At 49.7% G+C, this 27,197-nt stretch overlaps 1 protein-coding gene across 1 annotated transcript in view; it reads left to right on the top strand.

Annotated features, from left to right (window-relative positions):
• Nucleotides 1-27,197, top strand: part of LOC143504333 (partitioning defective 3 homolog) — a gene marked incomplete at its 3' end in the record, with an annotated part of 110,530 nt that overhangs the window by 64,199 nt on the left and 19,134 nt on the right. Inside the window, exons 13-15 of the mRNA XM_076995880.1 lie at nt 8,114-8,302; nt 8,619-8,789; nt 18,248-18,491. Of these exons, the coding sequence (XP_076851995.1) occupies nt 8,114-8,302; nt 8,619-8,789; nt 18,248-18,491 (604 nt within the window). The remainder of the gene's footprint in view (nt 1-8,113; nt 8,303-8,618; nt 8,790-18,247; nt 18,492-27,197) is intronic.

Raw genomic sequence — 27,197 nt, 5'->3', positions numbered from 1 at the left:
CCTGCAGACTTCAATTCTGTTTGCTGAGTTTCTCCGTTTATAGACTGTGAACATAGCAGATGGCCATGAAGAATATGGATGAGCAAGGAGACGATAAGGATCCGATTAGGAAGGAGGTCTAGAACAAATACGGGGGTGATGGGGCAGATAAAGGGGAGAGGGAGCAGGTCTCTACAGTCTCACGGAGCGAGACGCAATGTCCTCCGTCATGAGCAGAGACGGAGCTGGACTAAGGAGTTGAGTGCAGGAAAATCTATGCTGATTAAAATCAGGAGAAGAGGGAGAGACGCAGGAGCAGCCCAGCGAGGGAGACGCAGGAGCAGCCCAGCGAGGGAGACGCAGGAGCAGCCCAGCGAAGGAGACGCAGGAGCAGCCCAGCGAGGGAGACGCAGGAGCAGCCCAGCGAGGAGACGCAGGAGCAGCCCAGCGAAGGAGACGCAGGAGCAGCCCAGCGAGGGAGACGCAGGAGCAGCCCAGCGAGGGAGACGCAGGAGCAGCCCAGCGAGGGAGACGCAGGAGCAGCCCAGCGAGGGAGACGCAGGAGCAGCCCAGCGAGGGAGACGCAGGAGCAGCTCAGCGAGGGAGACGCTGGAGCAGCCCAGCGAGGGAGACGCAGGAGCAGCCCAGCGAGGGAGACGCAGGAGCAGCCCAGCGAGGGAGATGCAGGAGCAGCCCAGCAAGGGAGAGCGATTGCGGGGAGACGCGCCCGATCCGCGTGATGAAATCTACCTCTCCACTTTGTAACGACACACACGCTGAAGTCCGAAACACACACTCCAAGGCCACGGCTGCTTACCTTTGAATTATTCATGTCCACAGAGGCAATTACCCAGCACACTAATGTAATCCTCATAAGGATAGGCAGTGTGAGGGCATTAAAAAAGCTTAGTACACACACACACACACACACACACACACACACACACACACACACACACACACACACACACACACACACACACACACACACACACACACACGTACACACACACACATGCATACACACGTACACATGCATACACACGTACACACACACACACACACACATGCATACACACACACACACACATGCATACACATGTACACACACACACACGTACACACACACACACACACACACACACACACACACACACACACACACACTGTGTGTAAATGGAAAGGCCCCTGCCTGCCTTTGGTCGTAATTTATCTGCACATTTTATCTCCCAGTGTGCACTGCATGAATGTCTCTCTGCACCTGTGCTGTGTGCTTCACAGAGACGAGTGCCAATCGCATATCCCCCCTCTCTCTTTCTCTTTCTCCCTCTTTAAAAAAAAAATCTCTTTCTCTCCCTTTTATCCTCTCTCCCCCGTGAAATGAATAAGTCAGTGTCATGCACTGTCGAGCACGCTGGACAGAGGGGAGAAGAGTGAGAGAGGGAGTGAGAGAGGGAGTGAGAGAGAGGGAGTGAGAGAGAGGGAGTGAGAGAGAGGGAGAGAGAGAGAGAGAGAGAGAGAGAGAGAGAGAGAGAGAGAGAGAGAGAGAGAGAGAGAGAGAGAGAGAGAGAGAAAGGGGAGGAGAAGTTTGGAGGAAGAGGGAGGCAGAGAGAGGCAGAGAGGAGCTGCTACAGGAGCAGGGCACCTGGATGTTGATGGTAAATGACATCACCCAGCGCATCACCTGTTGAGTCAGGTACCCAGCGGCATCGAGCCATCACGCCTGGCGAAGGCTTGCCTCAGCCGCGCAGACCGCGTCCACGGTTGTGTTCTGAGTTCTGAGGAAGACCTGGGAACTTCTCCACACTTCTCCAGACTTCACAGTCACAGCAGGGCGTCTGTCAGACAGACGGCTTGTTTACTCCTCACATCTTGCTGGGATGTTAAAGGGTCCCGTCACTCCTTTGAACGTGTATATCTGTTGCTGTGCTGAGATCAGGCCTGCTTCACCAAGCCCAACAAAACTCTCATAAGAAGCTATTGTGCACAAGTCAGTCAAAAACACTCGTCGCACTGGCAGAGATCTTAAAGTCTGGGACTTCCTAGGGAATACAAGCTCTGATTTCATCAGTGGTTTTATTCAACATCATGGGGGTAACCGGCTGTCATTGTACCAAAGCATTTTTATTTTGTTTCTGTTGGCAACACCGATAGCAGTGAATTTGCCAGTTCAGGGTCTTTTGCCCATCTTTATAAATGCTGAATAATATAAACCTCCCTTAATAAGAACCATCACTTCATCAGAGTAGACATTTTCTCAGTCAAGTCGTCAGGGCGACCCAGATGGTCCACACTTTTGCACTAACCCACCTTTGAGTCAAGCCATTATGAGACAGGGACCCGGGGTAAGAGCCAAGATGTCGACCGTCTAACGCACTGTAAGGAACATTGACATGGATATACAGTGTATACAGTATACCAGATGCAGTATACTGCTGATCTCACTCTTCCTTAATCCCACTTTTGGCTTTTCTGATTTTCTCAGCAATAACTTGCCAGCTGTGGTCGACGTGACCCTTCAGAGGTCAGAGGTCAGGGTGCACGAATGCTTCAGCTCTAGTAGTAGGGTAGTAATTAAAAGTTACATTAAAAGTTCCCTTTATGGTCAGGTCAGAGTTGTCAGGGATCCGTTAGAAACTTGGGCTGGCAAGCAAAGAGAATCTTAATCGAACAATTAATTTATGAATGCAACTCTACTTAAAGTTGGATTTATGATTTCTGTTTGGTGTGAACTTCAGACACACAGAACTTCAGTTTCTGATTTAATAACTGCCACTGAGGTCCCTTGAGTGGCTTGAACAGTGTGAACTCGGAATGCTGCAGGCAGACTTTCTTTGGGCTTTGATTCTCAGCTGTGCCACATGCAGTGCGTCTTCACAGGCTGCTGATGTAGGCATCTGGCCACGCTTGTGATGGGCAAGAAGGTTCCAGTCATGCTTTCTGCTGTGCTTAGGTTTGTCTCCTCATAGGCTTTGTATGCTCTGCACCAGAGGAGGTATCCACAGTCCACCTTTATGTGACATCATATGTCAAATGACAATCTGTAATAAATTCAGAATCACTTTACGTCATTCTCATGGAAAACGTTCCTAAAATGTATTCCATGTGCATAAGGGAATGAAGTCTGTGTGAACTTCAGACACAATCATACTTTTGTTTGATTTGCAGCTGATTGCAGCTATAATTTCCAGAGCATACTTTCTGAAACGGCCACAGTTGTTCACAGTAGATGCTATCTTGTTTCTATGAATACACAACACACGAAACACTCCAGATATGAAGGCCATGTCCACACATTCATGGCAGAAGTCATTTCTGCTGCGTGGACAACCTCCCGTACGTGTGAGGGGTCAAAGGAGGAGAACCCTGGAAAACAAACGATTGAACTCCTTCGCCCCTCCTTCACTCCTACACCAGCTTTTATTGGGAGTATTGATGCAGACCCGGAGGATAACTTTTGGAGGACACCAAGATTAGGGAAATACTTACAAATATCGACCGCATCGAGGCACTGTCTGCAAAGTATCGACTTTGTTGAAAAGTGTGCTGGCTGAGTGCTGGCTGCCTGATGGCAAAGCCTGCTGGGAGGTGAAAGCAGGCCACGTGGGTCGAGGGCCGCCGCCGATCCGCTCTGCTTGATGAAGGAACCGCAGACGGCCACTAGGGGGCGTCTCCTTTAACCATTCATGTGGCATCCGTGCCCGAGTTGTTTGTGACTGGCTGTTTCCATAGAAACAGGCCACAGATGCACAGTATGGAAGAGGTTTGAGGTGATCGGGGGTTTATTGCTCTTTTTGCTCCTTCCCTGAGCTGGGTCCACTTCACCCACTGCAGCGACGTATCCAGCCACACGTCACAGGCAGTGTCCCAGTGTCAGCTCAGCCCAACACTCGCAGCACCTGTGGACAGGCGTCCACGTACCGGCTACCGGATGATCGGAGACAAAAGTAACGGCAGAGCTTTTATTTATTTGCTGGCTGCCGTCGCTGACTGTGATGAAGGGACCAGCGTCTGTAGTCTGTAGGTGTGTCTGATTCTGCTTTTATGTGATTAGCTGTCTGGGGGAGTTATGTGTCTTAGGCCCGCTGCCTCACCCTTGTAGTGAGCTCACGTTCGGGGGCTTCTGCTTCCAGAGGCCCCGCCCCCTCCTCTTCCACGCCATCCTCGGCCAATGGCCCTGTCCTCAGGTGTCAGCGCGGGGCCCGCTGCGCAGTCAGAACCACTCCGAGCCTTGGCAAGACGGCGCTGGCTTTGACGGCGTATGAATTAACGCGCTTGGTCGGAGCTGAGGGTTCTCACTCCTCCTGGATGATGGAGTGCTGTGGGCGGAGAGACTTGGGCTCTTAATTAAACCCGACGCAACTCGCCTCGCCCGCAATGTCTGAACTCCCACAAGCCTGTCAGGACCTCGCGTGTGAAGGTCATCTGTTTAATGCTTTATTCTTTTTTATGATTAACTTTTCATTTTATGTTTTTGCACATACGGAGAGAAACGTATTCCGGAATATTCCGACTCTAGCCTCGACTCGGAACCTTCAGCCACATGTCTATGAGATCTCTGCCTTCATCACACATGCACGTGGCCCTGGACCTTTTTAAAGTACATGTTTTATGTACAGCTCACTCTTTGGTGGTCCAGGAAGTGGTCCGGGTGCTGCATTAGCGACTTCCTGCAGAGAGGCTTCACCAAGGCCCTTCCACGCCTTTCCGTTTGTCTCAAACCAAGTGGTGGGTGATGTTCACGGCCGTCTCCTGCACTTTGGGCCCCTGTCCCCTCTCTGATTGTTCCAGGGGCCATAAACCCGGCGTGAGTGTTCGCAGGCTGAGACTCCAATCACACTGCTCTCTCCCGTCGGGCATTCTGTGCAGCCCCCCGCTGCGAAAATCACCCCACGCCCGTCCATTACTCACGCCGGGAACGTTTAACTTCAATTGCCTGTTTGAAGCCTTTATTCTTCCCTCTTTCTCTCCTCTCTGCAATCGTCCCCTTGTTTTCCCTCCTCTCTCTCTTTTGTGCTCTCGCTCTTGCTCTCTCTCTCTCTCTCTCTCTCCTTTCTTCCATTTACATGTACCCTTTATTTTGCTGTTTGCAGATGAGCACCAGTGGTGTTGCTGAAAGCTTTTATGGGCTGCGTTTGTGTGGAATGTGCCAGTCGTGGAGATGGACCGCGTTTCACAGTGCTGCTGCACAGCACTCCTATAATTAAGCCCCGTGTCACCAAGTGTGCCAGAAGACAATGGCACTTTGTTGACGACCCCTTTTCCCTCCTTTAATTTTTGGTGCACCGGTTTGGAGCGGCCACCTGTTTTCATTTAGTGCTTCATCCCGGGCAGCAGCTGCGATGGTAATTATCTCCGCCACTCGGACGCGCGGTGCTTTGGTTCAGCGACCGTGAACAAGCTGCTCGGGGGTCTCCCAGGAGCACCGTGGGGGCCTCCTGCAGCACAGCCTCACGCAGCCAGAGAGGAGCGCACCCGGGCCCCTCGTGCGATGCATAGACGTAGACGCCAACTACGCGCTCTGTTTCAAAACACTGGCGTTTCAGTTGGCCTGAGGTTGACATTTTTGTATCAGACATTCAGCCAGCATTGTGTTGTCTTCGGGTTTACATTGGTTTGAATCAAATGTGTTAGTGATCTGCCCGGGTTTTAAGGTTTTTCGAATTTGCAAAGGATTGCCGTCCTGGATATGGACTTTACCACTCTGAGTGCCAACGCACCCGGCCTCAGTGGGTCTGTGGTGGTACCAGAAGACTTGCTGCCTTATTCACCAGCTCCCTTTCAGATTTTATAACGATAATTCTGACCTAGTTGTGTTTATCTCAAAATATATCTGGAAATTATTTCAGCCGTAACAATTTCTCTTGCTCTTTCTCACTCCCTTGCTCTCTCACTCTTTCTTTTCCTCTTCCTGTCACTCTCTCTCTCTCTAATTGTACCTCACTCTGTGGGCTATGTATTAGGCTGATGTGTTTAATATGCACTCTTTATCAGCAGTCGTCGGGGCCGAGAAACAGCGGTAGGGAAATGCGTGTTACAGTAGTTGTCATGCAGAAGCCCTCTTCGCAATTACATCCTTCACTGGTTTCTTTTAGGCACCTAAATTCATTTCCAATGACCTTTATGTCTTCGCCCCGTTCGGGCGAGAGAGACGGAGAAAAAGGCAAACGCTGCTAATTGTTTCAGGCACAGAGTTGACGGAAAATTCGTAGAGGTTGTGTGAAAGAGGAAGGTATTTTTTTTCCCCTCGAACTTTCTTTATTCCTTGCCTTTCTTTGCTTCCTGTCGCACCTGTTCTCCCTTTCTCCATGCTCTCCGAGTCATTCAGTGGGGCGCTGTCTCGTGCGGGAATCGTTTGCTTTTGTCTCAGCGCAGGCAGCCTAAATCAAGTTCACTCCTGAAACAAAAAGGGTGTAATGAATGCACATGATCCAGTCTGATTCCCAATGAATTCATTTCTCCACTGCACAATAGCCTGTGACAGGTCTATTTTCTACTGTGGAGTATGACTGTGTGTGTCTGTGTGTGTGTGTGCGATTCTAAATGGAGTGTACACTGTCTGGCAGGCATTGCGATTGCTTGTGAACGTGAACTGATTGGAGTGTATTCAGACTTGGGTACATGAAAGTGGAAAGACTTGTCCTTTAGTGAAGTGATCTCTGTAGTGGATCTCTTAATGTGTATGAGGAATCAGGGATTTAAAAGGTGCATGTTTCCGTGACACACACCCTGACGTTGTTACCCCGGGTCTGGGGAACTGCTGGAGTGTCTTTCATCAGACGTGTTTACCCTGTCAGGAACGACGAAAACAAACAAAACAAGAAGAACTAAATATGCTGCATATGAATATGAAGCTCATGCTTAAGTGTTGCCATGGAGGTGAACAGGAAGTGTTGCCATGGAGGTGAACAGGAAGCGTTGTCATGGAGGAGGTGGCGTGCACACCTCCCTGCAGCCGTAGCCTCTGGATTTAGCTTCCAAACGGCAGGATGAACGGACGGGATTACCGTGGCGTCGGCCCACAAACCCACGTACGTGCGTCTGCGATGACACCTCGCTGTGGCGTCGGCCCCTGAAACCGCCGCGTGCGTATGGAACTCAACACCTCAAACCCAGGGTTTATGGCCGAGACTCACGGCGATGTCACAACCCAGATCTTCTCACCAGAGGCGCTGCCAAAAGCTCAGGGTTGCGTCAGACAATGAGAGAAGTCGGCGCTTCGCTGGAGACAAAGGAGCAGGCTGAAGGAGCTCGCCACGGAGCCAGGAGTTGGGCCCGCCTTCACCTGTCTCCTCTCCACGCTACCTGAGGCCTGGCTACTGTCTGAGAAGAGCCATCTGGGTTGCCATGGCGACCGCTGTGGAATGTCATGGCAGTGGATGAGCTGAAATGGGCTCTGTGTGAGAGGAGGGGGGGGGGGGGGGTGCATTGTGATGAGGATGGAGATAGGAGCTTCACCTGAACGCTCTACTGCATCCTAATTACTCCAGTGTGTGTAAAGTTTGCCAGTGTTATACCGCTGCCGGGACCAGCCCTCTGTGAGAACCAGAGTTCTGTGGGCAGCTCTTAAAAGTACCCCAACAGAACCGGAGTTCTGGGGGTATCTTTGAAAAACCTGCCACTTTAATAACAAACCATGGACGAAGCTAGGACGCTCTGAATACTTCAGCACTGACCTGCTACATCTGAATTTTAAGTGGTTCCTTCCCAAGAGCTCAGAGGGGCGGCCCCTCCCATTGGTGCTGCAGTCTGCCAGAGGGCTCCTCCCATTACATGGGCGCCATGGCAATTCTCCAGAGCAACCAGTGGAAGAGTCATGTGACTAGCCTGGCATGATGAGTAACGTGTAGCACTAACGTCTTCCAAGATGTTCTGATTGGGATCGTTGCATGATGTGTGTCATTAATGACTTCAGTAGTCAAACACGGCATTAAACACATTCTACTGGATACTGTACACTGTGTGTAAAAATAAGGGCTCTTAAAATGTCTGAATAGGGCTCTTTTCAAGAAAGTCTAATATGTGTTCTATATAAAGTTCAGTTGCTCACGTGGTATAAGTTTGATATCCCCCCCCCCCATCTGTTCTTCTCTTTCTCCATTACTCTCTTTCTGTGTCTCTCTGCCCCCCGTAGAAAATGGAGGATGATGACTTGGTGCTGACTCCTGATGGGACAAGGGAGTTTGTGACCTTTGAGATTCCTCTCAATGACTCGGGTTCTGCAGGGTTAGGGGTCAGCGTCAAGGGCAACCGCTCCAAAGAGAACCACGCAGACCTGGGAATATTCGTCAAGTCCATCATCAACGGGGGAGCAGCTTGCAAGGTAATACGATCCCCTTTCCCTGATTGGCTGTGTGACACGTCACTCAAAACTAGCACCAAATGTTGGATGAAACAATAGTTGTGTCTTCACCTGTGGGTTTACTGCATTTGCACACTGGTTCACGCACAGTAAATATCTCCATTTACCAACATGACTGACTTCCCATCTAGGCCCCAGTGCTGCACTGCTGCTGCGTTAGCAAGTTTTTAAAGAAAAGAAAATTGATGTTATTGTGTGTGTGTGTGTGTGTGTGTGTGTGTGTGTGTGTGTGTGTGTGTGTGTGTGTGTGTGTGTGTGTGTGTGTGTTTTCTCCCAGGATGGCCGTTTGAGAGTGAATGACCAGTTAATAGCTGTGAATGGAGAGTCGCTGTTGGGGAAGACCAACCAGGATGCCATGGAAACGCTTCGCAAGTCCATGTCTGTCGAGAGCAACAAGAGAGGCATGATCCAGCTCATAGTGGCTCGCAGGCTGAGCGGAAGGGCTGAGGTGAGTGTGTGTGTGTGTGTGTGTGTGTGTGTGTGTGTGTGTGTGTGTGTGTGTGGGAGAGGCCGTGTAACAACATGGCATGTTTAACGTATGTGTTTCTCACTCATTAAAGCCAGCTGTGCTGTGGCTCTAAATGGCTGTCCAGAGCTGTCCTGGCTGCTGACTGTCCCAAGCCTGGTGATTAGGGTGGTGCTGGCCGTCCCAACAGCCTGGTGATTAGGGTGGTGCTGACCGTCCCAACAGCCTGGTGATTAGGGTGGTGCTGGCCGTCCCAAGCCTGGTGATTAGGGTGGTGCGGGCCGTCCCAACAACCTGGTGATTAGGGTGGTGCTGGCTGTCCCAACAGCCTGGTGATTAGGGTGGTGCTGGTTGTCCTACAGGCTAGTGATTAGGGTGGTGCTGGGTGGAGTGTGTGGGGAGGAGCACTGGGGTGGGGAGGAGCACTGGGGTAGAGAGGAGCACTGGGGTGGGGAGGCGTGGAGGACAGAGATGAGGAGAGAAATCGAAAGCAATTCAGCTCCTGGAATTCTCATGGTGATATGGGCCAATAACGCCTGGCTCTATGAAATATCAAATATCAGCAGTGATGTTTTTTTCTCTTTTCATTCACCTCTCTCCCTCTCTCATGTTAGCTATGGTGTATTCATTCTTCCCTGAGTGGTCCTTACACACTCATCATGCATTAATGCCCAGTTTTGGAATATGTCTGTGAAGAATAGGTTTTTCATTAATGATGTTTTGGTTTTTCAACAATGTGTACACACACTGTGGCAAACACACACAACACACACGCACGTCTTGGTCTAGATCAGGTCTGTCCGGTGGTTGTTTGTATTTGATTTGATTGGTGCACCATACTGCTAGCACTTAATGAGGAGTGGACCTCATACTGTGACCTGATTCATCACCCGCACAGTCACGCACGCACGCACACACACACACACACATACACACACACTCACACATACACACACACACACACACACACACACACCTCTTTCAAAACAAGGTCACCGGTTCCCTCCAGAGCTGCCCAGATCCAAGGTCACGTCTTATCTGTCTATCACACGCTCGCTGGGTTGTTTGGCTCTGCCCCCCATGAGCCAGACCTGTCCTGGCCTTCATCAGAGGTCTCTGACGCTGAGCCCTCAGCTGGACGTTCCTCACAATGCCACCCAGCTAGGTGCTTGACGCACGCTGTCCGTGCACTCACTTTAAATTTAGAAACAACCACCCCTCCCCTTTAGAAACCTCCAGTCTACACACACAGCACACACAGAAATAATAATATTCATCATACAAACAAATTCCTCAATACCAACTCGGCTAAAAACCTAAAACTCGTCTTAAAGAAGCAAGTTCCAGCTTAATTAAGGAGTGTGGAGATTACCCCCCCCCCCCCCCCCCACCACCACAGAGCTGCAGTACCGGCCTTGGTGAGGTCACACCTGTTTGTTGTCATAGAAACAGGAAGTGCACACCGTCCCCTTCCAGCAGGCTCCTAAATGGAGAACCAGTGTCTCCTCCACCTTGGGTGTGGAAGCGGCCTGCTCTGAAGGCCAGGTAGGCTCCGCCCTCACGCTTCGCAGACAGACGGGGGAGCCAATCAGAAAACAGCTCGTCTGCTCTGCGTCTCACAGAGTGCGGCGGTAGTGGGGATTCACCCCGGCCAGCTGGTGGAGACACGGGGCACCTGACCCTGGACAGGGCGAGAGGAGGATGAGACACGCTGGACTGCCTCCAATGAAACGGAGAGAGGGACAGAAATAGAAAGAGGGGCAGCCGAGAAAGAGAGAGAAAGAGAGATGGGGGTAATAAAGAAAAACTGAATTGCCTCAAGCAAGAGAGAAAGTGAAAGAGAGCGATTGTGAAAGGGGAGCGTGTGCAGCCTGACGCTCACTGTTGTCACACAGAGCAGGATTCAGATGAGTAAGATCCATCACTGTCTGCTCACACCGCCATTCCACCACACCTTCTCACTCGCGCTCTCCTAGAGCGATTTGTGAGTGTGTGTGTGTTGGTGTGTGTGTTTGTGTGTGCGCACTTATATTTTAGAAATCTTTGGTGTTGTACAATAAACTCTCACAGTTTAAGTCGATAGTGTTTGCTCCAGTTCAGAAAGTCTGGGCAACATCAAGCCCGACTTAATATACACACACACACACACACACACACACGCACGCACGCACACACACACACACACACACACACACACACACACACACACACACACACACACACACACACACACACACACACACACACACACACACACACATTTGACCAAGTAATTTTTACTGTGAATGCCAATTATGACTGCGTGCATCAGCCAGTCCCTTTAAGGTGCTGGACTTCTAGAAAAGGAGTGCAGCTGTTATTAGCTGTCTGCTAATGTACTCTTGTAATAAGGAGTTAATTGCTCTTCACGGCCTAAGGAGAGGAACGGCCGTCTGGACGGGCCCATGACGGCCTCAGCACGGCTCCCGGGCCCATGGCAGGAAGGACCCGGGCACCTGTAGGTAATGGGTAGAGCTGGGCTTGGGCCACGCAGGCCTGAGAGAATAACCCGTCTCCACCGGCACTGACTGCTGGACAGTGCTGTAGTTCAGAGGGGACGGCCATGACCCACATAACCGTGTAGCGTCTGATTGGCCTTGCTTCTTTTCTCTCTCGCCATCCTGCACAGTAATTGAAGTAATGCTTCAGAGTGCTCATCATTTGGATTGTGGGGTTCTATTAATATAACATTGTGTTTTCATGCAATTAAAATTCTGGGAAAGTAATTTCAATTCAATTAATTTCTTATCTGTAACTTCAAAGGGCCTCGTGGTTCTGGTGTCTCTGCTGCTGACTCCAGCACACACACACTGGACCATCGTCACCTTGTTGATCTTTATTGAACTCTGAGCCTTAAATATGTGGTTTAAAAGTCTCAAAGCAGAATTTGTATTTCTGCATATGGACATGAAAGGCAGGGTTTGCAGTCAGTTGTAAGCTGTAGTTCAATACTGCTGGTACCACTATTATAATCTGAAGCCAATTGATTGGCTTTGTCCATGTTTATTGAATTCTCTCAATAATAAACCATTGTTTAGGGTATGTGTTGACTGCTTACAATAAATATAAATTTATGCATTTGTCCATTCAAACACTTGTGAACACACCACATACTGAAATCTAACATAATGAGGAATATAATATATTAACTAAACATTCAGACATGAGCCCAGAACATTTGTAGTGTTGTTCATAAACGAGTCTGCAGGAACAATGGCGTAACTGTGCAGAGAACAAGGGGATTTGCTGTCAGACCCGTCTGAGCAGAACTCACCAAAACAACCGGGAGGCTCAGAGGTTCAGATGATCCCGCACGTCCCTGTGGTGCCATAGATCAGGAGTGTTCACTTTGTGTTTTTAGGTCTATTGTGTAATAATCTAAATTAGACTCCTTGGTGTGATCTCTAGCTATGACTAATCTCTGCGCAAAAATGAAGCTATAGTTTGAGGCTTTTCAGAAACATTGCATATGCATTTTGTTGTTGTGAGCTAAGATATATCAGCACTATTGTTACCATTCCTATAGAAACACACACCTACAGATACCATTGCCATACACACACACACACACACACACACACACACACACACACACACACACACACACACACACACACACACAGAGCAAATGGGATCAGTTCAGTAGTCCTACACTCCTACACTCCTCCTCTACTCCTACACTCCTACACTCCTCCTGTACTCCTGTACTCCTCCTGTACTCCTCCTGTACTCCTACACTCCTCCTATACTCCTCCTGTACTCCTACACTCCTCCTATACTCCTACACTCCTACACTCCTCCTGTACTCCTACACTCCTCCTATACTCCTACACTCCTACACTCCTCCTGTACTCCTACACTCCTCCTACACTCCTCCTGTACTCCTACACTCCTCCTATACTCCTACACTCCTACACTCCTCCTGTACTCCTCCTGTACTCCTACACTCCTCCTATACTCCTACACTCCTACACTCCTCCTTTACTCCTCCTGTACTCCTACACTCCTCCTATACTCCTACACTCCTCCTGTACTCCTCCTGTACTCCTACACTCCTCCTATACTCCTACACTCCTCCTGTACTCCTCCTATACTCCTACACTCCTCCTTTACTCCTCCTGTACTCCTACACTCCTCCTATACTCCTACACTCCTCCTACACTCCTCCTGTACTCCTACACTCTGGTGCTGTCTATATCTCTACAGCTGGACTTTTCCAGCATCCTGAACAGGTACAGTAGTGTTGGTTAGTGTTTGAGACTCTTCGGGTAAGTGAGTGAATGAGAGTGAGAGGTGTTGAAAGAATCACATTGAAATACAATTCAGACTCTGTGAGAAAGATGTATTTATTTCTTAGATTCTTGTGTTTATGAATGAGCATCATGATGTGTGTGGTGTAGGCTGCTACATCACCACTGCAGCTTTGTACTGTTAGCAGAGCCTCACTGGGCTTCATCTCCATTAACCCGTGTGGGTTCTCCACTCTCACCACTGTAATTCTATTGCCTCTCTGAAGCCCCCCCCCCTCTGGCCTTACTCATTTGCATATGACGCAGACACACCCGTGCCTATGCATTATTCATGAGGAGTAGTGGGGCCATGGTTTTTTTTTAAGTTTCATTTGGGTTGTGTTTTTTTATTTTTTTAATTGAGATGATCAGTGTGGGGGCTGTGTGCGCAGCTGGGCAGGTTGAGTGGGACTTCCTGCAGGGCCTGGCTCATAAACGCAGACTTTCATGCAGAACGCTCCTCTCTCTTGACCACATGAAAGGGACTGAAATTCGTTGAGTGATGTAAGTGGAACCCCTGAGAGAGGCACTCCAGCAGAAACGCTTCACTAACTGGATCTCCCGGGCCGGCCTCTCTCCCTAACCTGCCTCGGCCGTGTCCATGGGAACAGCTGACAGGAAGAGCCCAGGAAGCTGAGCGGCAGGAAGTTTGGAGTGTGATCCGTGTGCTGGATCGCTGATGGACTGATCCATCATCCCAGGCCTCCTTCTCATTTCTCTCCTCCCCCCTCCCCCTCCTCCTCTCTCTCTCTCTCTCTCTCTCAGTCCCTCTCTCTCTCTCTCTCTCTCTCTCTCTGTCCCTCTCCCATCCCTTCCCCCTCTCCCTGAGTGCCCGTGTGCTGTGAGAGGATGGCCAGCCAGGCCCGTGTCTGTCGTTGATGAGATGGAACCCTCCTGATGATCATGAGAGTTGACGTGCTGGAGGAAACCGGGCGGTCCAGCGTGGCGTCCACACGGGGCCGTCCCGCGGGGAAACGAACGCTGGGATCAATGGCATCTTGAGAGCACTGTCAGTCGGAATAACCAGTAAACTAGGGCTTTATTAGTATTGAACCAGACTGGCTGTGTGGATGCAGAGCAGGGCGGGGCCTGCAGAGACGCCTGCTGAATGAGGCCACGGAGGACAGGTCTTCCCATCTGACCTCAAGGTCCTGCCCCATTTAACGTCCATTAGATCATCCCAGATCAGCGCACATTGATCCCACTGATGTCACGGATGTGAGTCATAAAAAATGAGTAGGTGCTGAAAGGGGAATCATGGGAGGGTTTTTTTGGTTGTAATGGGAGGGGACAGAGTGTGGGGACACCGGCACTCGTCTGGACGCCTGTGTGGACCTCCTGCCCAGTCCCCCCTCAATTTATTTCACTCACATCTCAGAATGATCCGGTCAGGGGGCTCAGTACTGAACCCCTGCTAATGTGCACTTACAGTAACTCATATCTTACAATGGGCTCCTCCAGAAACACCAGAGATAGTCATTTTATTCAAAAAACGTCTTGGGTTTAGTGTGAAATGTAGACTGAGATGTGCACTGCGAGCCCCAGTGTGTTATTCGGGCTCAACCATCCCTCTTGGAGTCCAGTGGTGAGCTACACGGAGCACCTTGTATCAGTTATATAGTCACCAGCAGCAGGATGTGCTAGTGAACATGTAAAAGGGAGAGAGGGAGGGAGAGAGGGAGGGAGGGAGGGAGGGAGGGAGGGAGAGGGGGCTGGATAATGACATTGGCTGGGCCTCTGTAGGAATGTTCCTAGCTCTGGGCCAGTGTGACAGCTTACAGCCTGTGTGCATACAGTTGCAGGTTTTTGTATTGGCGTGAATGTGTGTTGGTGGGTGTGTGTCTGTGTTGGGGTGTGTGTCTGTGTTGGGGGGGTGTGTACATCTTCATGCTGTCGTGCAGGCATGTGCAGGTTTGTGTATCAGTGTATGGGTGTGTTTGCATGCATGTGTCGGCGTGTGTGTATATGTATGTGCAGCATGTATGTCTGCATGGTCTTGTGCATACATGTGCAGGTCTGTGTGTTGGGAGGTGTTATGACATGGACCCTCTGCTCATGCTCGTGCTCATGCCCATACTTGTGTGTGTGTGTGTGTGTGTAGGTTTGTGTGCTGGTGTGTGGGTAATGGCACCTTTTTCTTAGCAGCAATATTCATAAAATTCACCCTATTACTAGATTATTATTGCTTTATGTCATATCAGCACTTTGAAAAAATTGCCCTATGGATCATAATCGACCGTAAGCCCCATTCCCAAAGTGAACTAGCCTCAAAGTGAACGACAACATTCTGCGTAAAATGTCAGAAATGGCACGATGTAATGAACTGTCTACATGTCATATCTTAATCCGCTTTGTTAATCCAGTCTGAGAGAGGAGTAGATTAGTGGTGATTACGATTGGTATGGGGTAAATGGGCTTGTAATAATCCAGTAAAACATTTTCCTCACTGCCTTTACTTCCTTGCACTTCAGTGTTCAGATCCTCCCACCAGCACTATCAGCCAGGTCCCCCCCCCCCCGTCCTCGTGTGGAGTATGCACTTTCTCACATTCTCATTCCCGCAAACGCACTCCACGTCTCCATCTCTTCGTCTCCGTGAGACCTGTCCCTTCCCAGTCCTAAAAGCTAATATTTTATCAGATCCCGTTCTCCGTTCGCCAACAGATTAAAACGCAGAACGAACGGCTCGTAAAACAAATCCCCGTTTCAGGGTGGAAGGCTGTGGCGTTCGCGCCAGCGTGGTGGCGTGGTGGCGTGGTGGGATGGTGGCGTGGTAGCGTGGCGGGTTTACGGGAAGGACGTCTCCAGCGGGACTCGTTGTAATTGCGTCGACCCCGTCAGTGCGACGCCTGCATGACTTCCTTATCAAGCCTGCCTAGATAAGTCCTCAACTCCAGACTTCATTACGCAGCTCATCTATATTAAACAGGCCAGAGTCCCGTAGCTGCAGCTGCCAGTGCTGGGGGGGGGGGGGGGGGGGGGGGCTTCCTACTTTCTCCGCTCCTTCTGTTTCTCCATGCACCACCTCCACCTCTGCCTTCCCGGAGCTTCGCTCACGGGGTGGTGCCGGCTCACGTTTAGGCTAAGTGGTGTTGTGTGGGGAGGTGGAGGGAGAGGGTGGAGCGTGCATGTCCTGCAGACAGAGAGCTTCCTGCCCCGCGGAGCAGAGCAGGCCTGGCGTGCGGGACATTTCAAGAACTCTGTTCCTGCCTCTTCTTGTCCGGGAGGACTCAACACTCCTACACTGACCTGCTAGTGCAGGAGGCTTCTACTGACCTTAACCAGCCAATGAGAGCAGGCCACCGTGAGGTGATAATTTCCCAGGTCTTCCCACACAAGGGACATTAAACGTCAATGCAGGCAGTTCTGTTCACTTCTCCCCTCTTGCATTAGCTGCAAACAGGATGAAACGCATTTGGCGAGCATTTTTTCTCCGTGTTGTAGTAAGAGGAGGTGATGGTGTGCCCCACCGTGCTCTCTCACACTACGGTGTTCACTGGGCTGCTCCATTCCAGGATTTTCTCATCTCTGACGCTGCCTCTGAGCCTCGTGAAGGGCTGCTTAATTACCAGATGAGTTGAGTCAGGTGTGCTGACAGCAGGGAGCCCTCGTAAAGTGTGTTTGAGCTGAGGAGCTCCAGGGCGGCCTAGAAAACGCCGCTTCTCTAAGTGGAGGAAACTGGAAACTTTACCATGAGGAAATGATAACGTGTGTAACGTAAGTTACTTGACACTGAAGAACATTGACATTTTTCTGTTCTTCACAGCTCCAGATGTAATATAATATAGATTACAACTAATATATTTTATCCTAATATAATTCTCTTTTAATAAGACAGAATAACGATAGTTGTGACTGTTGGCTAAAGTGCTATTTTGTCTTTACACTCGCCTCCCCTGACCTCCCATGACCTCCTCTGACCTCCGTAGCAACAGAGCTCAGTCAGCTCCTCTGAGGAGGTCCTGATGTTGCCCTCTGCATCCACCACCAAACATTCACAAGGGAAGAGAACATGATCCTCCCTGTAGAACACAATACTAAGGTCAAATCGAGGTCATTTACTACCTCATTCAAATGATTTCAGCCAGAATGAATGTGTACTGTGATTTGTTTAGCAGCCATTATTTCAAAGCTAAATGATATGTAGTAAATGCTGGTAGGTTTTTTACGGTACCCAAACAAACTATTTTTGTGTGTGTGTGTGTGTGTGTGTGTGTGTGTGTGTGTGTGTGTGTGTGTGTGTGTGTGTGTGGGTATCAGTGACTAGGTGCAAAGGACATGCCTACTGGACACACACACACACACACACACACACACACACACACACACACACACACACACACACCTAACTCACTCCCAATCACCTGATTATCGAGTGCTGGCACTGGGGCCTTGTTTGCCTGCACTGTTTGTCCCTCCGATGTAAGGAGCACTTGTCCAGTGCTGGGCGTGTCTTCTCACCATCACGTCGTGCCCAGAGTCTGTTCACTGTTTTACTGCTGTGCGTCTTTGTCTGCTGCGTCCAGACGTGTGTAACTGCAGTGTATGTGCTGTTTGCTCTGTGTTCGTTTACTCAGGCCTTGCTCCAGCTCTTCATTCGGCTGCTTTTCCTTTCTTTAATGTCTTACATCATCCCTCCTGCCATCATGTGTTTACCTGCGTGTGTGTGTGAGTGCGTGTGCCTTTGTTTGTGTATACCCTTGTTCAAGAAGTTTTACTTTAGTATTGTGACCATTAAAATAGGACAAGGTTGTTGTTAATTGTTGTCAAAGTTTTGATCTTTTATTATGGTAAGGTACAATATGCAGATAAGTCTCTAACGATTTATTTATTTTTATTTTTTGTGAGCATTCTGACCCATTACAGATGTTCCAGATGAGCTTTCTGTGGGTGTTTTAATGAATCTTGACATGTAATCCAAAAATATGAATAATTTTGGTTGGAGTATTCGAAGAAATTCTTTAACACTATACACTAAGGGTTTACCTGTTTGTTTTAATACATTATAAGGCATACTCCAGTCAGATCATGTAGCAATGCAGTTTTTAATTTCCTAATATGGATTTCAAATCCAGTCCCTAACACACTGTGTCACTGTATGTTTCTGGTGCAGGACCCTCCAGGGAGCCCCTCAAGTTCCGAGGTTCTGCTGGACCACCCCCACCCAGACCAGGAGCTGCTGGACCACCCCCACCCAGACCAGGAGCTGCTGGGCCACCCCCACCCAGATCAGGAGCTGCTGGACCACCACCACCCAGGGCTGGAACGCCGAATCTCCCATTCCCTTTATCCCGGAGGTGTGGGGCACCTGGATGACCCTACCACCCCCCGGCCCACCGTCGTAGGCAGAATAATGAGTGAGCAATAACACACACACACACACACACACACGTGCTTTCACGCACACTTTTATGCAGACTGTGATCCACACACTGCAGTACGCTCCTTGTAACACACATATGTAATCCATGGCCTAAGGAGCCCAGAACACACGAGGGATCAGGGTGAACTATCCCTCCATGCATGTGTGCCTCTGTAATTAAGGCCTGATGTCATTTGCACTTTGCCGTTCCCTTGGGTCTGATCCCACATGGGTCTGATCCAGGGTCTGATCCAGCAAGATGTCACCCAGGCATTTCCCTTCAAACTCAACGTCACTTTTTCCTCCCTTCGCACAATTGGAATCGGCAGTTCAATCTCTTTGCTGCCATTCCTGCCAATTCTCTATCGATCTTCCTGCCATGTGGCTGCAGCGTTGAACAGCACACCCTCCGAGCCTCTCTGGGGTCACCTCCCACCTCCCACCTCCTCTCCTCCCACCTCCCACCTCCTCTCCTCCCACCTCCCACCTCCTCTCCTCCCACCTCCTCCCACCTCCTACCTCCTCTCCTCCCACCTCCCACCTCCCACCTCCTCTCCTCCCACCTCCCACGTCCCACATCCCACCTCCTCTCCTCCCACCTCCCACCTCCTCTCCTCCCACCTCCCACCTCCTCTCCTCCCACCTCCCACCTCCTCTCCTCCCACCTCCCACCTCCTCTCCTCCCACCTCCTCTCCTCCCACCTCCCACCTCCCACGTCCCACCTCCTCTCCTCCCACCTCCCACCTCCTCTCCTCCCACCTCCCACCTCCTCTCCTCTCTGTTGTTTTCTTTTCTCCTCATCCTTCCACATCTCCTCCATCCTTCACGTCCAGCCCTGTGTGCTGACTGCTGGGAGGTGCTGCTGTTGGAGTCATGTGCTTCTACATCAGTATATGCACTACACCACTCCACATTCTCACAGTGTCTCTCTGTAGCTCTCTCTTTGACCCCATCTCTCTCTCTCTCTCTCTCTCTCCCCCCCTCCCTCTGTCTCTCTCTGTCATGCATGCACACACACACACACACACACACACACACACCTCTCGTGCTTTTTCATCCTGTCCCACTTGCCACAGTTGTTTTCCCCCGACAGGCCCTGCCGCAGCCTTTCAGAAGCGCTCCGTGGCTGTAAATATCTCTGGTACGGAGGAGCTGTAGAAGTGCAGGGTGTCTCCGCTCCTCCAGCTCTCTGAAGACACGGGACAAATGAGGGACGTGGAAAAGTTGCTGAAAGTTTGGCACGGGGAAAAATGGGGCCATCGGTATCGTCACGCCTGACAAATCGTCAGATTTTTCTGTGACAGCGCGTTCATTTCCAGATCTGCCTTTTCACGCTTCAGCAAGCCCGCGTCCTGTTTGACAACAGCGTCCTGTTTGACAACAGCGTCCTGTTTGTCAGGTTAGCTGTGTTTGGTAAATGCGTATCAAAAGTTAGCGCACTGATATGAATGATGCCATCTTATTACACGGGCCATTTCTGCCATTCTAAATGAGACTGTAGATGACACGTGACCTCACGTTTTGCCGGAAGGGCTGGTGGCGCCGTGATGTATGGCACACGTCTGAAAGGCTCGGAGAACACGGCCAAGGTGAGGCCTGGAGCGTAACGTGTAGTGAATCACGTCAGAACCAGAGCCTACAGCAGACACGACTCATTTGAGAGGATCTGCCAAGTATATCACCTGTCACTCAAAAATGAGGACCTGCAAGGTTAGCATCATAGTGGCCTGCTATCGAATCTCTAGATTAGATGATGGAAAGGACCCTCTTGTCTGGTCAACAAACAGAACACCATGGCATACTTAGGGCCTGACCGATATGATATAGTTTATCACCGATACCATTTCTAAAGAGTTAACCATTGTGATAACAGATTAGATAGGCTGGTAAAATGTAATTTATATTGTCAAACACTTGAATATGATTTTCAAATGACCTGTTGTCAAATTTGATTGTTAGTTCTGTCTATTCTGAAAAGCAGAATACATAGAAGCAGCAGAAATCAAAATCAATTTTTTTTTTCATATAACACTTATTGGCACACTTGGTGATTGTACCAAGCAATACTGTTTCACACTCTGCTTTTAAGCATTGCTGTGAAATTAATGTGCTTTTTTCATTTAGAATGTAAAGATACTCTGAGAACTTTAAACCAGAATAATTCACTTCTTTCACAGAGCTTTTCCCTAGTTTAGAAGTTTAGATTAAAAGAGTAATGGCCTTCAGAACTGTCGATTTGAAAAGTGAAATGTCTCCAAGTCTAAAATAGAAAAAAGATTATCCACATTCACATTCAACACCAAAAAAAGCCATTGTGCTCCACTTTGCAACCTGTGACTTTGAGGGGAGCGAGGAACGTGTTGACAGCCTGGCTACGGCAAGCCGGAAGCCTCCTTAACTTCAGCGTTTATTCTCAATCTTGGGTCCTATAGAGAAATGCATAGGGAAAAGCTTGGGGGGGAAAATGCGGCAGCATTGTTAGCTGGATTAAGCAGGCCATTAGATTGTAATAGACATTGTGAAATTGCCGCTCAGAGCTGCAAGTGCTTTGTAGGCCATAATGGAAGGGCGGTTGAAAAGGCGCTTTTCATGATTTCACGATTTCCGATAAACATGGGTATGACGTCGTGAAGCCCACCTGCCTCGCACGACTCTTACTGGAGGGATCTGCCGGTGTCGCCCTGGCTGTAAGAAAGCACCGACTCATACTTGAGCTGGTCATACACGCCGATGTTGGTCACACACGGTGGAGTATAAGGCATACACACACACGCTAATGGCTGTGAAAGATGTCACTAATAGCTCCTTACTGATGGTTGTTTGAGCTGTCTGAACTTGCTCGGTATTGATCGGAAGGTTGGAGCTGAGTCTGATGTGTTGGCACCTGGTTTGAGATAAGGGGGGAAACGCTGTAGCAGTGCGGCTCCTGGGGGAAGCCAGTCAGAGTGATGGAGGGGCGGAGTCATTAATCCAGTTACACTGTGCCAGCTCATTGATTGGCCACAGTGCTGCCTGGTCAGATTGATGGGCGCAGGTGTTGGACCACTGTCAAAAGGATGGGTTGCTGTCTGCGAAGTGTCACTGTGTATGAAGCCTACATGTGCGTGCATACACACACACACACACACACACACACACACACACACACACACACACACACACAGATGATTCCTATAAATGTCTGCCCACTCTACATCAGTCTATGACAGTGTCAGCTATGGCTTCCCTATGCTGTACTTTAGCAACAAGGCAGATAGAGTTTTTGCACTAGATAGATTTTCTGCCTTTTTTTCACGCTCCCTTGCTCATTCCATATGCCCTGGTGTGTAGATGGTGTGTATGGGTAAGAGTGTAGGTAGTGTGTGGGTAAGCGTGTAACTGTCAGCTCTGCGTCGGTGAGAGGAGAGGGAGCCCATGTGTCTCCTCCGTCACCATGCTCCGCTCCGCGGGCGGAGGCATTAGTGCAGTTGCAGGCTCCACCCGCAGCTCCGCTCTAATTGAAAAGTCCGACCTGACACAGGATGCCACACTGTGTCGCAAATTGAGGGGCCTGCTAGCGGCTCCTGGCCCTGCTGTTCAGCAGAGTGGCTCTGTTTCAAAGAAAGGGAGCAGGAAAAACAGTTAAGGGGTAGAGGTGGAGGGGCCATGGCGGAGAGGAGGGCATGCTGGGATGTCGCCTCCCTGTGGGGAGGTGGGGGGGGCAGGGCGGAGTCGGCAGCCGGTGCTCAGGGGAGCGGCAAATGAGGAGGGGGATGGCAGTGTGACCTCCCACGCTCCCACGCTCCTGGGCCCGCCCGAGTATCGCAGTCTGACGCAGGGTTTGGAGCATGACAGCTACCTGTTTTACTGACAGAGAGAGAGAAGGGTGTAGGGGTGTGTGTGTGGGTGTGTGTCCGTGCGTGCGTGTGTTAAATAGGCGGGTAGAAAGACATGGGGGGACAATGACAGGCTGTGATGCAGAAACGAAGAGACAGTTCCACTGACTGACATGTCTTTTGCTGGGTGTGTGGGGACTCTGGGTGTGTGAATTCATGGAACTCATTCAGTTTCCTCATGTGTAAAAGTGCACAGGAGGTGATGGATAGTGTGCATGTAGTGTGAAACACCACCTCCCAATACAACACTAGCCTCATGCTAATGCTTGTGGAAAGGGCGGTTGAATCACATTCTTCCAGAGATTTCCACTATACCCAATGTGAAGAATGCCTACTGACTGCCCATTATGCTGACTGATTTTTTTAATAGGTTTTTTATAGGTTAAAAAAGCAAACATCATATAAAAAAGTCCCTGTTAAATATGTAGCTGAAAAAAATAGATTAATTTACGTATTTCAAAACTCAAGAACTCAAGTAAGGTCATTCTGCTTTTTGTCTGTTCTGCATGTAGAGATTGGGTTAATTTCCCTGGAGGAATAATAATATTGTATTGTATTGTATTGTATTGTATTGTTCTGTAAGTCCTTGGCCCGTTCTCTTTTCCCAGATCCATTAAGTCACTGTGGGACCTTTCTGACCTGGTTCGGGCTTGCGAGCATTTGATGATGACTGTGGATTGCTAATCCGTGGGAGCATTTGATTGATGCCACATGTTGGCCTTTTTTTTGGTCTCTACAAGTTGCTCCACGATCATTTAGCTTGACCTCCTTCTATGCAAACTGTTTTTCTGCCTGAGACTCAGAGGAAAGCAAACACTTCATGTCTGGCCTAAGCTTATTAAAGCTTATGAAAGCAACCCAGTGACCCTGCATTAGTGGGAGACTACAGAGTGTGGAGTGACCATGTGGGCCTTTCCGGAACGATCTCTCCTCCCAGCACTGTGTCTTTCCCATGATTAGCTACTAAACTGATAGGTCTTAAATCCATGGCAGCACGGCAACACGGATTAGCTAATGATCTTTGATCAATAGCCGTTGCTGTCACTGGAGGCTCTCTCGGGTCCCCTCTGAGAGGAAGATGAGGAAGGTCAGCTAATGGCATGACCCCTTCCCCTGTGATCCAAGGATCCTTGAGCTGACGATGGTATCCTGGGGTTTTAGGAAGATGACTCCATGTGGCCCTCTCCCCCCAGAGAGGTCATCCTCTCCCCCCCCAGAGAGGTCATCCTTAACCATCAGCCTGACCTGCTATTGAATGAGTTCCTTCAGCATTCGCTCACCCGGCTATAAGATGGACCTGTGGATTAGGGTCGTTAGGTTAATGAAGAAAAAACCTCTGCCACTTTCTTTTGCCGCTATTTACATTTCCACACGAGTCGGTGTTGAACAGCGGTTTCATAACGCATTAAGCCATAGACTGTGGATAGTGATTAGGTCCACTTGATCTTCATATTTCTGAGCTTTAAAGGCGCCGAGTTGTGAAATGAGGACTCTGACCTTTGAGCAATTAAATCATTCACTTCGAGCTTTAGTTTGGTCTCAATCACGTCGTGACACACACACACACACACACACACACACACACACACACACACACACACACACACACACACTCATTCAGTATGTTGTACACACCCGTTGAACACTGGCGGTGAGAACACAGAGAACCTCTGTCTTCAGCTTATCCATCTGAGCTCCAGTGTGGATGCACAAGATGGCTCCAGTGACTATTAGTGGTTGCCATAGTGCCCTGATTTCTGGGTCCGACGGGAAGCACCAGGACTGTGTTTGTTGTTGCTGGGGTGACGGTGTAAGGGGGTCGTCTGATTACAGCGTGACAGGCGCTGTCAGCATGCTGCGGGGCGGTGAGCGGTGAGGAGAATAGAGTCAACACACACTCCTTCACAGGAGTCAACTGTGGAGTGGGCAGGTGGGGGGGGGGGCAGCTCCACTGCCCCAGCCAATGGGATCAGCCGGTGCTTGGGCGTGCACGTGACGTCAGATTTCTATTAAAGCTGTTTGATAAGAGCCTTCAGGATGTGTACATCTGTGTTTACGATACAGATTCCTGGTCTTGTTGAGATTTCTGATGCCAACCTCAAAATATTTTAATGTAATTTTATGGATTTTATACCGTTTCATGTTTCATGTGGGTCTGTATAGTTTCATGGATTCCTGTGCCAAAAGTGGGGGGGTGTATATGTCATCATCAGTGTGCCTGTCCTCCACAGTATCTGTAATGGGTAGAAAGTGAGAAGTGTTGCCACCCCTCCTCTCCTCTCCTCTCCTCTCTCCATCCCATACGCCCCTCTATTCTGCGCTGTTCTCCCCAGCCTGACTGGCTAATGGATCCAGACAAGGTGGCGAGGAAGTGTCAGAAGGATTTGTCAGCTGCTAGCATTGTGAGGCTCCTCCCCGAGAGAGCAGCCTCGCTCCACAAAACACCTGCCTGCCGCTGCTCAGACGGCTCTCCGCCGCGCAGGTGTGCCATAACACCAGCACCGCCTTCACCACACACACCAGCACCGCCTTCACCACACACACCAGCACCGCCTTCACCACACACCAGCACCGCCTTCACCACACACCAGCACCGCCTTCACCACACACCAGCACCGCCTTCACCACACACACCAGCACCGCCTTCACCACACACCAGCACCGCCTTCACCACACACCAGCACCGCCTTCACCACACACCAGCACCGCCTTCACCACACACACCAGCACCGCCTTCACCACACACACCAGCACCGCCTTCACCACACACCAGCACCGCCTTCACCACACACCAGCACCACCTTCACCACACACACCAGCACCGCCTTCACCACACACCAGCACCGCCTTCACCACACACCAGCACCGCCTTCACCACACACACCAGCACCCAGGAGCAGTTACCCAGCAGCCCCTGCACTTGTCCTCACTGTTGGCCCCTCTGGCGCTGTCCTGGTCATCATGACGCTGTCCTGGTCATCATGACGCTGTCCCCATAATTAAAGCTTCCACTCATCCAAAGCTTTCTCTTTAGCAAGAATTTGGTATGTATGGATGGATGGGTTTAATTTATTCATCATACCAGTATGAAATTCAACCGGTTGGAATGTAGTCTCAGTAGCACACTAATTAGCATGCTAGTGTGGAATTGTAGCCAATACAGAATTGTGGTTTCTCTGAACTTTCTCTGTTAATTATTGTGACCCATCAAAACCTTGGGCCGGGCCTGGCCGTAACTGTCTGAATGCCATGTCACATCGGAATGACGGTGATGCTCTCTCGTGTGTAGGGTGGGGGACTCGAGTCAGGACAGCATAACTGTGCTTAAAGAAGCTTCATTTGGCTTTTAATTATTTCCATTTTTCCTTCTGTCATGACGCTGTTGAAAGATTCAGACTACTTTTTCTGTCTTCCGTTTCCTTTCCTGATTGTTGTGATGTCCGAGATAGTAATATTTAGGTAATATAGTAATATTTAGGTCTTTTTGAGCTTTTGACTTTAGTAGCATTACATATGGCCGCCGTGCTCCACGCTGCAGCGTGTCCTTAGCAGGTTTAGACAGCTTGAAGAGTTTGCACTGTGCTCTTAAAGCACTCGTGCCTTTGATCCGGTGATGCAATCCCCCCGCAACTCTCCTGTTGGAGCGGCGAGACGAGGGGCCGCTCTCACTTCCTGCGGCCAGCCTCCGGGAGGCGTGTGATCAGTGGCCCGGCCCCTGGTGCTGCCTGCCTCTCTCCTCCATCAGGGACACGGGAGCCGGTACACTGAGGCTGCGGCACCGAGCCGTGGGCGGCCCGGACGGACCCGGATGGGCCCAGACGGGCCCGCTCGCGTCCGCGCTCCACCCAGTCTCCTCCAGATCCACTGATGGAGTCAAACTAACCCTGTTTATGAAACTGAACAAAAAAAGTTATTTGCTCGTATCTTCTCTGTGAGGGTCCAGTAGGGAATCGTGTTGTGTTTCTCTGTCTAAAATAATCAGAGCAGTCAGTACAGTGACAAGGCAGATCAAAGTTGTAGTGCTGGGTGAGTCAGAGCCCGTGACCTATAATGTACTGTAGCCATGAAGTCACGGTTCAGTCCTGTGAGCTGCTGACTCTCTCTGCAAAATGGACTGGACGCTTTGTCTTGCTTGTCTTGCAAGAAGGTTTAATGATTTATTAATGAACGCCTGATGCAGCTCTATGCTAATCACACTGCCGTTAATTCATCCGCCAGCCTGATTAGACTGAGTTAAAGTTAACACACGTTCAGTCATCAGTGTGGCCATCCCTCAGAGTCTCTCCAGACGTGTTATTGAATTACCCTTCACTGCGTTCGGGGCCCGGCGTGGAGGGGAGGACTTTAGAGGAATTGCGTGCGTGAATGCCTTCGGGTGAAAGTGCGTGCACACTTGTGCTTTGATGGTGATACACTGATGCGGTGCAAAGTAACAGGTTGTCATGACAACTCTGTAACTTGACATCTGTTCCCCAAGTAGCATGGTAGCAGCTATTTTGGTTTGACTGTAAAGGAGACTAATAATTAGCAAACCCTGCCCTCCTCCTCCTCATCCTCCTTCTCTTCCTCCTCCTCATCCTCCTTCTCCTCCTCCTCCTCCTTCTTGTCTTTCTTTTTAATGTTTTATTTTATTTATTCTGTAAAGCACTTTGAGTTGGATGTATGTATGAAAGGTGCTATACAAATAAATATTTTTATTATTCTCCATCTTCTCCTCCATCTTAATCTCATTCATCTTGTCTTTCCTCCTCTGGTTATAAAAGTGTCAAATTTATTTATATGCTTTTTTTCATAACACATTTTGTCACAAAGCAGCTTTACAAAT

Source organism: Brachyhypopomus gauderio, unplaced genomic scaffold, assembly GCF_052324685.1.
Source record: "Brachyhypopomus gauderio isolate BG-103 unplaced genomic scaffold, BGAUD_0.2 sc262, whole genome shotgun sequence".
Taxonomy (NCBI): domain Eukaryota; kingdom Metazoa; phylum Chordata; class Actinopteri; order Gymnotiformes; family Hypopomidae; genus Brachyhypopomus; species Brachyhypopomus gauderio.
This window is presented reverse-complemented; position numbering and strand designations above follow the sequence as displayed.